The following is a 14,993-nucleotide window of genomic DNA, read 5'->3' on the forward strand; positions in this document are numbered from 1 at the left end:
CCCCCCCCCCCCCCTTATTTTCAATCAGTCTGCCCACACGGCTCCGCCTTCCTGCACTCAATCCCACATTACCATTGGATGACAGCATGACAGACAGCAGGAACAAGGCGTGCGGCCGGAGGGGCCGGCAGGCGACAGAGGGCAGCTGGCGCACAAGAGGGTGGGGGGTAGTCCGCCCATCCAAGGCTATATCCAGGGGTAGTGGGGCTTCTGGAAGTCCATCGTGGGGGGGGGGTTTGGCGATCAGAGTGCCTCTTTTCAGGGTGGCTCGCTTGGGATGGGGGCGTGGTTTTGAGGATAGTTGCATAGTTTCTGTGAAGTTATGGTTAAGGTTATTGGGGATCATAGGTACATTAGGGGTGGTGGGCCCCCCGAAACGAGTCTCCAGGCAAGCTCCAGACTCCCCAGCAGACTCTCTGGGTTTGCAGGGCTGTGCTCAACCATGAGGGGGCACTACCATCCCACAGTGGAGGAGAGAGGAGAGGCAGGCCCCTGCCTCACACACACACACACAGCACAGCAGCCATTACAGGCTCTCACACACACTAACCATATGACTGAGGAGGAACGCTGCTGTGTGGACCCCCTCAACCCAGCACCGAAAGCATGGTGGACCCCCTCAACCCCAAACCCAAACCGAAAGCACAGTGCAGTGGACCCCTCAACCCAAAATAGTTCTCAACCAGTTTTGTTCATTTCAAGGATTTGCATTATGGCACAGCCACAGACACCCCATTCCACATGATCCAATCTATAATGCAATATCACCTGTGATATTGTAACTGCGAGTGTACGAATGATTTGGTTCCCTGTGTACACTCTCAGAGCTACTGGGTCATAACGGTCCATTGGGTTCCATTGGGTTCCTAATTATCAATCATTTAGCTGGGGACCGCCTGGAAACCCCTCAAGGACCCCTGGGGGGGCCGCAGAACACACGTTGAGAACCATTGATAGGCAGCATTTAAAAGTAACTCAGCTCACTTGGAAAAAAACATCACCACAAACATTGCATGCGGCTGAAATCAATTTCAATTCAATTCAATTTTTCAATTGCATGCAATCTAATATAAACCATGATGCAGCTTTGGACACTATGTAGAGGTGCAACAGTTTGATCTAACTAATCAATTTAGTAATATTGAAGAAAAAAAATGACGAAAACACGCTTCGATTATTCAAGGAGAATATTTGCCAGGCCCGGCTCTATGAAAGCCAGGCAGCGTGGCAGTATGGGGAACATGTAGTGCATGTCTGTGTGAAGTGCATCCCTGGCTGCAGTAGCAACACAATGTGTTCCCTCAACAGGCTGCCTCTCCCTCCCTCCCTCCCTCCCAGGAGACTGCCATTAGACTTTTACTTTATCACCAAGCGCCACATGGGAGAGCCAATAAAAAATAAATAAACGGACAAAGTAGCAGAAGGAAAAGAGTGAAACAGCATCCCCCCCCCCCCCCCATACACACACACACACACACACCATTTCACCCTAATCAATATTGTTCAGCTGCCATTTACACAAATATATATATTTACACACTTCATTGCTGTTAAAAAAAGAGGAAGACCATTTAAAAGGCAGATGACGAATCCTGATCAATAAGTGCGAATTCCTTTTTCTAAAAAGAACCGTCCGTCCCCCCATTTGCCTAATTGAGTTTCTCTGTAGGAGCAGAAACATCCCATGCACACGCACATGGATACACACACACTCTGCATTAGATCCACACAGATTGCCTTCTGCAGAGTATAGAGAGGCATGGATAGATGGGCAGAGGGGAGTGAGGAGTGTGTGTGTGTGTGTGTGTGTGTGTGTGTGTGTGTGTGTGTGTGTGTGTGTGTGTGTGTGTGTGTGTGTGTGTGTGTGTGTGTGTGTGTGTGTGTGTGAGGGGGTCCTCCTGATTGCAGTGAATAATCGGGCGATGGTGTGTGTGCAGGGGGGGGAGGTGGGGGTCTTTTGTACGGATCACAATAGTAGCGGGAGTCCCAGGGCGGACGCACAGATGCCCAAGTGAGGCAGGCAGCTGCCCAGCCCGAGGTGAGGGGTGCTGGGATACACAGGGCTGGCTGAGGGGGCTGGCTGCCTGGGTGGGTGGGTGGGGAGAAAGCTCCGGAGCCAGCCTGCCTGCTCTCCAGAGCAACGCCCCTCCCCTCCTAGTGTCACTAAATCGCTCTCACACGCATCGCACACTTGTATTTGTATACACATGAGGACATCGACACTTGAGAGCAATTTTGTATTTAATTTTTTTGACAATCGTGTGCCATTTTTAACCCTAAAAGACAAAGATAGTATAGCTCTACAAGCTTGAATTATAAGATGTGTTCAATGCATAAATCAGGTATAAACTCGTATAACTCAAACACCGACCTGAGCATTTTCCTCATTGTCAAGTAAAAAAAATCACACCCGTGTGAACTGAGTGGTCACTGGTGTAAGGTCTTATATAGACTGATCAGCTGTGGTCTGACGTAATGTCTGACGTAATGAAATCACACCCGTGTGAACTGGGTGACCATAGCAACCGTGCTCATTTTTTGGTACGAACAGACAGACAGACTGACAGACACGTAAACTAACAAAGCCAGTCGTAGGAGTGGTTTACACCACTCAAAAACAAAACATTTTACCATACAACCATTTCATTCTCATGTGAGGACAGAGCAGTAAAATACACACACACACACACACACACACACACACACACACACACACACACACACACACACACACACACACACACACACACACACACACACACACACACACACACACACACACACACACACACACACACACACACACACACACACACACACACACACACACACACACACACACACACACACTTCTAGAGAGTGCTAAATGAGTGCTTCATGTGGCCGACACAGATTTTAAATGTCTCTTAATAATCACGCTGATAATAATGACGCTACTGATAACACGGAGGTAGTTAGCGAGTGGTGTGTACAGTAAAGTGTACTGGTTGTACAGTAACAGTGTAACACAGAGCTGAGGGTGTGTGTGTGTGTGTGTGTGTGTGTGTGTGTTCAGCAGTGCTGCAGTCAGCCACTGTCTTTGTGCTGCAAAACTAGCTCAGCCCAGCACAAATGAAGAGAGAGAAGAGAGGGGAGGGGCGAGCGAGCGAGTGTGAGCCGGAGTGAGAGACCAGGGAGTGAGTGAGCGTGTGTGTTCACAAGAGCTACAGAAAAAGGAAAAAAAGAAAAACACACACATACACAGTCACGCACAAAACAGGGCTCGGGTTCTACAAAAAAACAAAACAATCCACTGAACCAAGTGCAAAACGCCACACTTTGTCAGCAGATTGAATTTTCTCAAGTATATTAATTAAAAATCACATAGGAGAAATAATAGAGGTGGGGTGAGGCGGAGAGAAGCAGAGACGGAGAGAGAGAGAATGTGTGTGTGTGTGTGTGTGTGTGTGTGTGTGTGTGTGTGTGTGTGTGTGAGAGATAGAGAGCAAAGCAGAGGGAGGGAGGGAGAGAATGAGAGCGAGAGCGAGCCGAGAGAAGAGGCACCCGGGAATCTGAATAAGACACGCACTTGCACAGGAAGCCAACGGGCCCCAGAATAGCAACAGGAAACCGGCCCTGGACTCTGAATGAGCGCATAACACAGGCAGGCAGAGAGAGAGAGAGAGTGAGAGACTCGCAAAACAAGGCTGAGCGCCACAGCGTTACGAAAGCTGATTTACACAGAAGAGGGGGGGGGGGGGGGGGGGGGCAAGGAAAGCAGGCAGGCTAGAGGAGAAGGAAGGAGAAAATGAAAATACAAATAGAAAAAGAGGAAGGAGAGAGAGAGAGAGAGAGAGAGAAGCAAAAACCAAAAAGAAGTGAAGGGGGAAAAACGAAAGGGAGAGCAAAGGGATAGAGGGGGAGAGAGAGAGAGAGAGAGAGAGAGAGAGAGAGAGAGAGAGAGAGAGAGAGAGAGAGAGAGAGAGAGAGAAAGAGAGAGAGAGAGAGCGAGAGAGCGAGAGAGAGAGAGCGAGCGAGCGCGAGAAAATACTGTGTAATAGTGAGAGGCTTCAGGGTGGGGGTGGGGCCGGGTTGGAGAGAAAAAGTGGGCCGGCCTAGCGAGGCAGATTGCTCCACAGCTATGTCGCAAAAACAAGCTGTAGCTGCAGAGGAGAGCTGGGCTGGGCTTACTGCTTGCTTGCTTGGTTAGTTGGTTAGTTGGTCGGTCGGTCGGTCAGTTGGTTAGTTGGTAGGTTGGTTGGTTAGTAAGTTAGTTGGTTGGTTGCTTGGTCGGTTGGGGCGTTTGATAGAGCGATTCTTAACCTTTTGAATGTCAAGGACCTCCAGTTTGATATGCATTAGGCCACAGACCCCCAATTTGAGACCATTTTATATCTCTGGAACGTCAATCTATACTATAGAACCCTCAGTGTTTATTTAACTGTATTTTGGGACCCCTGGTGGTCCCCTGGAGCTCACTTTGAGAAGGGTTTTAAAGGTTTTAAAAGTGCCATGTTCTGGAGGAACCCACGGCCCCCTTTCAGTCAGTCAGTCAGTCAGTCAACCAGCAGTCTTGGCACACGAGATTGGAAGGTCACGGGGGTGGGTCTGTTTCGGTGGAGGGTGCGGGGGAGAGATGCGTGTGGTCTCATTTGGCCGTGCCAGTAGTAATAAGAAATAAGGCTGAAAAAGGGCCTGTGTGCATGCGCGTGCGTGTGTCCCCGTGTCTGTGTGTGTGTGTGTCTGTGTGTGTGTGTGTGTGTGTGTGTGTATGCGCACAGGGGGAGGGGGGGCTCAAGTCGCCTGCACCGACACAAACAAACGCGGAAATGCGAACGGCGACAAACGCACAACAACCACACATGCAACGCGGCAGCACAAGACAGACTTTCTTTGCTCAAGAAGAAGAGCGTTCTTCTGAATTAAACCATTCCAGATGACCCCCCCCCCCCCCCACACACACACACACACACACACAGAGGGGGATAGAGGATAGGGGGAGGAGAGGAGGTAAAGAGAAGAGAGGGGGAAAGAGAGGAGAGGAGAAGGGGCAAAGGAAAACTAAATGAGTGAGTGAGTGTGTATGACCAACATGTGACCTTCCTCTCAAGTCCACAGCACTGAGACAGGTCCCTCTACATCAGAGGGGCGGGGGGAGGTGGGGGTACTTAGGGATCCTACAATCCTTAGCGGCGCACGGGACCACCACAAAAAAAGGGGGGGGAAAGCCAGTGGGCGGTCTAGGAGTGAGGATTAGCCCCTACAAGGGAGAAAGGAGCTACAAAAGATTCTGGTGAGGTGCAAAGAGGAGATTTAAAAAGTATGTATAGAGAGAGAGAGAGAGAGAGAGAGAGAGAGAGAGAGAAGGGTGAGGGAGGCAGGGTGGGAAGGGGGGGGTCTACATATCCATTCCCCCGCTCCCACAAGAGACTGACACGGAGAGGAAGTGTCACTTCCAGGGAATATGAAAAGGCTCCGTGACGGCGTGACAATCACAGCCCTCTTTAAAATGACCGCAGAGGATAAGGACGGCCAGCACGTTTTAGAGCCCCACTGGAGGAGATGGGACTATACTGCATCGTCCCCTTTACCAAAAAAAAAAACGCACAAAAATAAAAAATAAGTTATAAATGGTAAATGGTGCATTTATATAGCGCCTTTATCCAAGGCGCTTTACAGAGATTGTGCATTACATTAATCCATTCACACGCCGATGCCGGAGGAAACCATGCAAGGCACCAACCTGCACATCGGGAGCATTTTAGCCCTTCACTAAATCCCACCCCAAAAAGCAATTGTCCAATGCCAATCCAAATAGTTTAGCAACGGTTGCTGTGCAGGTCAAGCTTTCTTCGCTGATAACGTGCCTATTGGACAAGGATGGGTTGGGGAGGGACTTAGTGAAGGGCTAATTAGGGGTTCAGTGTCTTGCTCAAGGACACTTCGACGCTAACTCTGGGGGAGGCCCGGGTTCGAACTGGGAACCTTGCGGTTCCCATCCGGTCACTCTACTCCTGAGCCACCGCTGAGTCGCAGACACATACTGTATACTGCCTATAAATGTATAGAGTAATGTATGTAATGTAATGTATAACACGGTTTCCCAAACAGTGGGTGGAGACCCATTTGTGCGTCACGACTCGAGTAACAATTCAAATTTATTTTCCTACAAAAAATAAATAAAAAAGCTTTTTCAAAAGATTTTCACCTCCTCTCTTCCCCTACATTTTAGGAACTATACCCGTTTCCATCTTGTTTTCCTCACTTGTTATCTCTATTCTTCCACTTTCCTGAAAACTATAATGGAGCGTGTACTAAACTTTCACCCACTTGACAACAAAGCTTATTCTTAATCTAATGGGTTGAATAATTAATAGGAAATTATTTTTTTGGGATGAACAATTCCGTTAAGGCATTGGTGGGCATTAATTTCACAATAATTGTAACCACTTCATTCATTTATGCTTTTGCTGATTTATTTTTTATTTTTTACATAAACTAACTTCTCTTCTGGAGTTCCCTGGCACATAACATTTTCAGATGGTCCGCAGCCAAATATAAATATACATTAATGTGGGGGTCCTAGTAGCAGTTTGAGAACTACTGCTTTAAGCCATCCATCCATGTCGCTTCACAAAAAGATAAAAACAAATAAATCAGTAAATAAATCAGTGCCAATCCGCCTCATTCACAGTCAGGATTCAGGAACACATCTTATTTTGGCAGCTGCTGCTGTGTAGGTGTGCGACTCGCATGTCTGTCACGCCTGTCGTCCGTGTTCATGAGCGGAAGAAACAGAACAGAAGGGCGGGGGAGGGAGTTCATTTCACTGAATGAGCTCTGTAAAACGCGTGTAGTGCGTTCGGTTTCAAACTACCAGCTTGAAAAGTACAAACCGAACTACCGATTTCATCTCGACTGTTGAGGTTTGCTCTGCGCGTTCCCGACACCATGTTCCTCGCGGTGTTTTGATCGTTTCCGAAGATGTAGCTCCTAACACATTGAGTGCCACCTGGTGAACAAAATGGGTAGCGCTTGGGTGCCACGTGATGAGAAGCAATTCCACTATGACGAGAGTCCGGTTTTGGATTCCATTTTGGATGCTAAAGTAATAGCATCAATGCTAGCTGGCCAATCCTTGTCCTAGAAAACGGCTAATGCAGAAGCTAATGGAGTTGGTCACACAGAAGCAGTGCAGGCAAGGCCCTAGCAAGAGTTCCTAGCAACCAGAGCGATTCCAAAGATGATACACAGCGAGGCTTTCTTATAGCATTATCAAACACCTTAAAGGGATAGTTCCGATATTTACTTTATAGTGGTTGCAACTGTATTAATTGATTGCCCGAGTCCCGTGGTGAGAGTTCTGCTCTGGTTTTGGTCAATATTAAGTAGTTCCGGTCATTTTGTGGGGGGCACTGGGGCCACGGAGTAAATTCATTATTTCGTTCAACTTTGACCCCTCTATCACATGGAACAATTTTTTGGGCGTAGTGATATGGACACAAAAAACATAGTTCCGTGTGATAGAGGGGTCAAAAATGAACGAAAGTTGCACTAATATTTTAGAAATAGGTCAACAATACAAATCCCGTTAGTTTTGTGGATGTGGATTTTTAATGCATGGTACCCTGTGCCCCCCACAAAATGACCAGAACAACTTTATATTTCACCAAAACCAGAGCAGAACTCCCACCACGGGACTCGGGCAATCAATTAATACAGTTGCAACCACTATATTATTGGCAAGTATTTCATACAGCTTTAAGTTAAAAAAAATCTGAACTATCCCCTTAACCAGACAATACATCAAGAGTATAATGGATACATAAATGACTTGCTTATTAACCCATTAAGACATGAGGCTGATTGTGCAAATGCCTTCTAAAGCAGTAGTTCTCACACTTTGTTCGTGCCAAGGACTCCTATACTATTGTAAAATCATTGTTAAATGTTTCTGCCCGACAGCAACGGTATACTTTGTTGACTGGTGTACCCCAGAGGATAGGGTTAGGATAAGAATCAGCCCCCTCCTTTTTTCCCTCAATCCCAAAAATCTTTACCAAAAACAGCCACTCCACAAGCTCACAGTGCAACCCAAAGACGACACAATGTGACCTTCTAGATCTGCTATTTTGGCCTCCAGAAAAGGCACGACGGGTTCCATGTGGTTAAAAGACAACATTTGCTCTCTGTAGGAAATTAATGGCGGTGAATGACGTTATTCCATTCAGAAAAAGAAGGGGAAACAGCATATTCAAAGTAAATATTCTTGTGTACCGCCATGATTGTTGAGCGCTGAACAGGCTGGGTGCTGCCTAGCTTTGAGCCGTTTCTCAAGTCTCTGTGTGTGCATGTGCGTGCGTGCATGCGTGCGTGTCCCGGAGCCTGGTGAAAACAAACCAGGAACCAGTTCAACTTGCTCAGCTAGTTCAACTCTCGCTTGGCTGTTATTTTCTTTCTCCCTCCCCCCTCTCTCTCTCTCTCTCACCTACAGACTGACTGTTGCTCTCCTACCTGTTCTCCTCCAACAGTGCAAGAGATGTCCGTTATTCCCACACATAAGCACCAACAGAACAGACGTCTTGGCTTTCTCTCAGCACCTGGCTCCAACGGACCAATCTGTGCTGTGAGGCGAGGGGCTGGCTGCCTGGCTGGGATGCACTTCCAAGTATATGTGCTTAGTTACCAACGGAGCCGCTCTGTCTGTCTGTCTGTCACCTAGCGGGGCCTGGATTCAAGGCCGGGTTATTATAGTTACAACTAGAAGCAACAAAAATAATCATACATGAAATGTCCTGAAGTTGTCGTCTTTGACGAACATCTTCAAAGTTATAGCGGATCTATAGGGCGTTTGCAAATATACAGTGGCGAATGAATACCATAAAGGCGTTTGGACCATATTATTTTATTTGTTATTAAACTAACATCATCATATTATATTGCAAGTATGAAAGACTTTGTAGTATGAAAAATTCAACGAAAACATCTGTCCCGTCTATTTTCAGAACATTCATTATGAAGTCTTTGTACACGCAAATATTAACAATTATGGAGAATTCACATCTAGGACATTTTTAAGAAAGATGTGGCAATGTTTGACAAATAATTGTTTTTGCGATGCGGTCGTGTAGATGCATTAGCAGTCAATAAAACCATCAATCATACAACCTAACCATAATAATAACAACACCTGTAGGACACTCAGCTCAGCAGATGCTGCCAAAGACATGCTGGCTATAACACAACACAACACTGAGTGAGGCTGCCAGGGGCTGTGTGCGTGTGCGTGTGTGTGTGCATGCGCATGGGAAAGCGTGGTTACAGTTGGCGGGTTCTAATCTGCACACACACCGTGTCATGTGCACTCCACGGGGGAAGAGGAGGAGGGGGGGGGATCTGCATTCTGCTCACACAGACCATAGACACATTCATGGCCAATCGCACGCCACTGATGGGGAATCCCCAAGAACAGAAAATAGTCTGTATTGTATTTATATATTTTACACACACACACACACACACACACACACACACACACACACACACACACACACACACACACACACACACACACACACACACACACACACACACACACACACACACACACACACACACACACACACACACACACACACACACACAGCGCCAAAGGCAGAGCCAATCAGGGGGATAAATAAACGAGAAATAAATAAATAAGGGCAACACATCCAGAGGGCATCCCCCACTGGCACAGACATCTACCTCTCTCTCACCCTCCCTCTGTACTCTCCCACTCATACCAATCATTCACACTATTGGAAGTCTCTCCCTCTCCCTCTCTCTCCCTTTCTCTCTCTCTCTCTCCCTCCCTCTCTCTCTCTCTCCCTCTCTCTCTCTCTCTCTCCCTCTCCCTCTCCCTCTCCCTCCCTCTCTCTCTCTCTCTCTCTCTCTCTCCCTCTCTCTCTCTCCCCCTCATTAATGATCTCATTTCGCGCTCTCCTTCCCCGAGGTGTGGAATGAGGTTAGCTGCACAGCCTGACCTATAAACACTGCCATGGCAACGGCACTGTGGCAGCCAAGATACCTGGATGAGGAGAGGAGAGGAGGGGATTCACCTTTTAACTCTCACACATCATGGAACCACCAGCGTCCCACTTTTACCCCACTTCTACACACACGTACCACCGCCCCCCTCCCCTCCCCCCTCCCTCTATCCACTGTCGTCAAATAACAGGGTCAACATTGAGACACCTGACTCATTCAAGCTTCCAATGAGGCCTGTGTGTCAACATAATGAGAGAGAGGGGGGGGGGGGGGGGGGTCTTGAAGTGAATGTTAGTCCCAGCTGATCACCATGTCAACAGTCAAGGTCAGCTCAGCTCACAGCAGAGAGGTGTGTGTGTGTGTGTGTGTGTGTGTGTGTGTGTGTGTGTGTGTGTGTGTGTGTGTGTGTGTGTGTGTGTGTGTGTGTGTGTGTGTGTGTGTGTGTCTCAGAGAATGGAAATCCAAAGCAAAAGCATACCAGTATTTGACTGGGACACAGGTTTTCTGAGCACAAGACCTGAGGCTGATTCTACAAATGCCTTCTAAATCAGTAGTTGGCAGCGCGACACAAAGTGACGCGATGTGAACTAACTTGTACGTCTGCTACTGTTAACTAACAAAACACATTCCCTCATGTGCATACAAGAACGCTGGCTCCATACTCGTATACTTTGATTCCCCAGTTTATTCAAGACCTGGAAATTGACAAATAAATTGTGTGCACTCTTGTGGACCATCCCGAGCTCGTGCTTCAGGTTAACGCTGAGCTACAAGCACAAGACATACCACAATACCCGCCTGTGTTGCGCTTGGACTCACCACATGATGCTGAACTCTCGTTTGGAGTGTAACAACGTTGTTATTCTGCACCTCGGACCAATGCACCTGCACCTCAGGCCAATTTGATGTATGATCTACGATCACTAGTATAACGGCACATTTTGAGCTTGTGGATCTGCTACTTTTGATGCTTTTGTGTGACGCTGTAGTTAGTGTAGTATGATCAAGTAGGGCGTTCATTTACAAAAAAAATAAAAAATAAAATTAGAATATGCAGATAAGAGACAGCAACGATATACATGTTAACCTAGTCAGACCGAGTGCAGAAGTCCATTTATTTGTGTTGTATGTTTCTTATCCATAGCAGTACCTCTCTGGTGTTTCATGCTTACGACTGATGTTGCTGCTATGTCGGAATTCCCCCTAGACTTGGAAAACTGGACCTGAGTTAGCTCTGTATTTGGACAGCTTTTTTCGTCTACAGAAATCTCTTCACCAGCAAAAAAAAAAACCATCTTCCAAGCTCCCAATTGCCTCTAAGCTGTAATCCTGGGCGCTACTCTCCCTCTGCCAACCTGGGGTGAGCCAGGTGGTTCCTAGATGCACGTTGAGAACAAGTGGCGTAGAGACACACAGACGCGTGTCATGGTGACACGGAGCGGTTTGTTTTCCATTAGGTTGTGACCAGGCTTTTTTCTCGAGGTTAGGGATTATGTGGGCGTGTGGATGTGTGGGTAAATTGGTGAGAGGTTAGGGCATCACCCTAACCCTTATCGCACGCAGGAAGCCACATGTGCGGAATGGCGGTGCGTCAGACTGCCACTCTGTCCCTGGGGTGTGTAGGTGTGGGTGTGTGGGTGAGGGGGTGTGGGGCGAGCGGGGTTGAGGCTCACCGGGAGACTTGACGGCCGGCCCTGCATGCTGTCCTCCTGGCTGCTCTTGTTGGAAGCCATGGGCTGGTTGGAGGGCGGAGCACTGGACTGTGAGCTGAAGGAGTCCTGCGAGAGTTCCTGGACAGCACGGGAGAAGATAGATAGATACTTTACTTGTCCTTTCGGAAATTTGTCTTGTGTACAGCAATCATCAGGATACAGAAAACATATACAAACAAACAGATCACACAGTACATTGACAATAAAGAAACAATGCCAACAGAAGGCCAACAGTCATAGTTCCAAGAGGCATCACATCACACTTTATGCACGGAAGTGAGATGCGGCCTGCTTGGAAAGACATGGAAAGCTTGTTTAATTTTTTAATTTTAATTTTTAGGGGGGCTAGTGAATTATGGTGTGTGATGTTAAATGTGAGCTTTAGTCATATTCCATCATATTCAAATTATATAAAATCCCATCCAAGTTCCCTATTTATGTATAAGACTGATACTATTAACACATTGAGAGCCCACGCAATACTGCCCAAAATCACTTTCACCTAGAAAATCCATTCACATTTTTTATAATTCAGCTGACTGTGGAGACACATGCTGGAACTTTTTACTTTGAAATGTTTTATAGTTTCTGAGTTATTTAATTTAAACGCCAAATGCATTCTCAATGGCGAAAACACAAACTTTGGCACCACGTGTTAAAAAAAGAAGGAAAAAAAAGTGTTTTGATTTTTCTGATTTTTTTTTAATAAGAAAAATATTTAAAAAAAAGATATATATATATATATTTTTTTTTGAAAGACGTCCACAGACGTCTTGGGCTATGCACGTGCGGTAATACCCAGGACGTCCACAGACGTTTTGGGCACAAAATATGTTAACACATTGATTGATTCTTTGATTCATCTTATTTTGTCGACCCATGGGACACGACGTGATGTGTCCCAGACGCAAACAAAGGATGTCTGGGGTGGCGCACGCACGCACGCACGCAACAATGAGAGGAGACTTTTCCTTTCGCTATGTAGCTAGCTTGGATCGTTTCTTAACTTAAAATGCTTAAAATAATGTACTTTCTGACACACTGTGAAATCGCAAGGCGCTCTAGGATGTCAGCGATGCAGCACTCAGCGACGTCCCGCACCGTTGTGTCAATGAGTAGTTATACGCATGCTATATTAGATTAGCATCAAGAGCTAGTGCAGCTCAGAGAGGAATGCAGTTGGTTGGCAGGGAGCGCACGTTTTGGTTCACTCTGCCGTTTTGGTCGCACAACAGCAATTATTTGCAGTGCTCCATATTAAAAATGTAGGTCCCACAAATTAACATTCAGGCGTATTTGCGACCAAAACGGTCACAATTTCGAGCCCTGTAACTTCCCCAAACATGGCCAATTGTGTTTGTGTGTCGTGTGAATGTGAACGCATGCACCGCGCTAGCATGTAGATCGAACCGGAAGCACCCATGGCAGATTCAAACCCCTAGACTAGACCACTAGGTGGTGGGCAGGTATTCTAGCCCGGCACCACCCGATGGCCCACCAAGTCATTGTGCTCGGAATTTAATTTGGCGGAGTATGCTTCAGCCAAATAGACGGCGCTATGCGTTACCTGGGGAGGAGGGGGAAACCTCTGGAAAGGTGATTGTTGCTGTTGCCGCTGCTGCTCCGCTTGTTCTTGTTGTTGCCGCTGTTCTTGTTGTTGTCGCTGCTGCTGCTGTTGTTGCTGTTGTCGTTGATGTTCTTGTTGTCGTTGATGTTCTTGTTGTCGTTGATGTTCTTGTTGTCGTTGATGTTCTTGTTGTTGCTGTTGTTGCCGTTGCTGTTCTTGTTGTTGCCGTTCTTGTTGTTGCCGTTCTTGTTGTTGCTGTTCTTGTTGTTGCTGTTGTTGCTGCTGCCGCTGCTGTTCTTGTTGCCGTTGCTGCTGTTCTTGTTGTTGTTGCCGTTGCTGCTGCTGTTCTTGTTGTAACGGAGACGTTTGTGAGTAAGGTGATGGCTGACCCTGTTGACCTTGGCTATGACCTTGAGGTGGCTGGGTCTGTGAGGGGGGACGTCCCTCCTGCGGCGGTTGTTGTTGTTGTTGTTGGGGACCTTGCTGCTGCGGTGGTTGTTGCGGGGGTTGCTGTGACGTCTGCCCTGGCCCGGGGGACCGAGCGTAGCCAGGTTGGCCTTGAGGTCCGGGCCCTTGCTGCTGCTGAGGGGGACCGCCGTACGGCGGCTGGCCGGGTTGGGACTGCGGGGACTGGCTGTACGGGGGCTGACCCTGAGGTGGCGTGTGGGAGGGGCCTTGGGACTGCGTGTAAGGGGGCTGCCCGTGTTGGCTGGGGGGCTGCCCGTGTTGGCTGGGGGGCTGCCCGTGTTGGCCGGGAGGCTGCGAGGAGGGGTGTCCCTGCTGGGGGTAGGGCGCTCCGGAGCTGCCGCCAGAGCCCTGCGGCTGGCCAGGGTAGGGCGGCTGCTGGCCGGGGTGCGAAGGAGGCCCGTGCTGGCCGTAGTATGCCTGGCTCTGCTGACCGTACGCCCCCGGCCCCTGCTGTCCGTATGCAGACATCTGTACAAAAACAAAGAGCGCACGGTAAGCAGCATCAAAAAGCACGAAAAGCTAATTGTAATAAAAATAAGTTCAATCACAGAACAAACATTTTGAATCTGTGTCGTCAAGACATGCAATCTGCAGCTGCGTGGGTGAACATGCATGGGTGAAGATGAAGGGAGAAAAATATCCGTGACTAATAGAGATTTAGTATTCTACGCTTGATCAACAAAAAGGAGCCTCATTTTATGCAATCCAGAAGCGATCTGAGCATAGCGTATGACCGTGACCCCAAACAGACGCATTGAGCGGGTTTTGCCAATGCTACACGCTGGGATAACAACATCTCTGCCTTGTATTGCTGGCGATAGTGACTCGACTGTCCTTGTGCAGGAAAATCATATTCAAGGGCTGCCGTTCAATAGAACATGCCTTTACACTGCAGCAGTGAAAATATATTTATTTAAAAAAAAACTTCAGGCTTTTCAAAAGGCCTTTCGGTGCACATTGTGTTGACCTTGTGTGGATACAATGGAAGACGAAGGAAATGGAGATAGAGAAACAACACCACACACACACCACCACCACCACCTCGCAACTTGGGTTACTCAAACCACGCATGTTGTGCAGAGGGCACGTGGGTTACACAAAGGATTCAAAAAGCAATCACGCACGTTTAAAAAAAAAACAACATGAAGTGGATAACCCACTCCCATGTCTGTGGGGCGGTTATCGAGCAACAGAGTCAGACACCGAGGCCAGCCCGTGTGAGATAATCACTGCACACAATA

At 47.7% G+C, this 14,993-nt stretch overlaps 1 protein-coding gene across 10 annotated transcripts in view; it reads right to left on the minus strand.

Annotated features, from left to right (window-relative positions):
* Positions 1-14,993, minus strand: part of arid1ab (AT-rich interactive domain 1Ab) — an 88,633-nt gene that overhangs the window by 41,231 nt on the left and 32,409 nt on the right. For all 10 annotated transcript variants that reach the window (XM_079522639.1, XM_079522640.1, XM_079522637.1 and 7 more), the window contains exons 3-4: positions 13,285-14,220; positions 11,679-11,795 (exon numbers count right to left, since the gene is read on the minus strand). In XM_079522639.1, coding sequence (XP_079378765.1) covers positions 11,679-11,795; positions 13,285-14,220 — 1,053 coding nt within the window. The remainder of the gene's footprint in view (positions 1-11,678; positions 11,796-13,284; positions 14,221-14,993) is intronic.

Source organism: Electrona antarctica (genome assembly GCF_951216825.1).
Source record: "Electrona antarctica genome assembly, chromosome: 15".
NCBI lineage: Eukaryota > Metazoa > Chordata > Actinopteri > Myctophiformes > Myctophidae > Electrona > Electrona antarctica.